Genomic DNA, 527 nt, shown 5'->3' on the forward strand with positions numbered 1-527 from the left:
CCACCCCAGCAGCCGCCGGTGCGGGGACTCGAACACCCCCGGCCGGTTACCTGCCACCGGCTGGCCGCGCCGGGGACAGTTGAGCCACCGCGGCGGGATCTTGTTGTGAGCCATGCCTCGGAGCCGCGCAGAGCCGCCCCGCTCCGCCAACGCTCGCCGCGCCTCCGCCGCCGCCGCCGCCTCGCGGGCCGCTCCGCACGGAGGTGCGCGCCCGCCGAGCCCCAGGCGAGGTCCGGATTCCAGCCGCTCCCAGCCGGATAACGTTAGGGGCTGCGCACCACTTTCATTATAGATCGACTCCACGGCTCCAGGCGAGCCCACAATGCACTGCTCCTTCCGCCCCCAAGCCCCGCCCCCTCCTTTCCGAGGTCAGAGGGGAAGAAAGAAGCTCAGCGGGTTTTCCCTCGCCCCGCCCCGCCCCGCCCCGCCCGGAGCCCGGGCGCGCGTGTCACCAGCTTTGCGCAGGCGCAGTTGCCCTCGTTCGGGGCTGGCGGAATAACATCGGTTTTGTTTCCCATCCAGGGAGC

At 71.7% G+C, this 527-nt stretch overlaps 1 protein-coding gene across 7 annotated transcripts in view; it reads right to left on the bottom strand.

Annotated features, from left to right (window-relative positions):
* RNGTT (RNA guanylyltransferase and 5'-phosphatase) overlaps positions 1–326 on the bottom strand; it is a 200353-nt gene extending 200027 nt beyond the window's left edge. For 5 of the 7 annotated variants that reach the window (XM_023759335.1, XM_023759337.1, XM_006095368.3 and 2 more), the window contains exon 1: positions 51–307. In XM_023759335.1, coding sequence (XP_023615103.1) covers positions 51–114 — 64 coding nt within the window. In that variant the 5' untranslated portion in view covers positions 115–307. Of the gene's footprint in view, positions 1–50 lie in introns of all 7 variants that reach the window. The other 2 variants (XM_023759339.1, XM_023759338.1) reach the window with 2 other exon arrangements.
* Positions 327–527: the final 201 nt, after the last annotated feature.

This window comes from Myotis lucifugus, unplaced genomic scaffold, assembly GCF_000147115.1.
Source record: "Myotis lucifugus unplaced genomic scaffold, Myoluc2.0 scaffold_152, whole genome shotgun sequence".
Lineage (NCBI taxonomy): Eukaryota > Metazoa > Chordata > Mammalia > Chiroptera > Vespertilionidae > Myotis > Myotis lucifugus.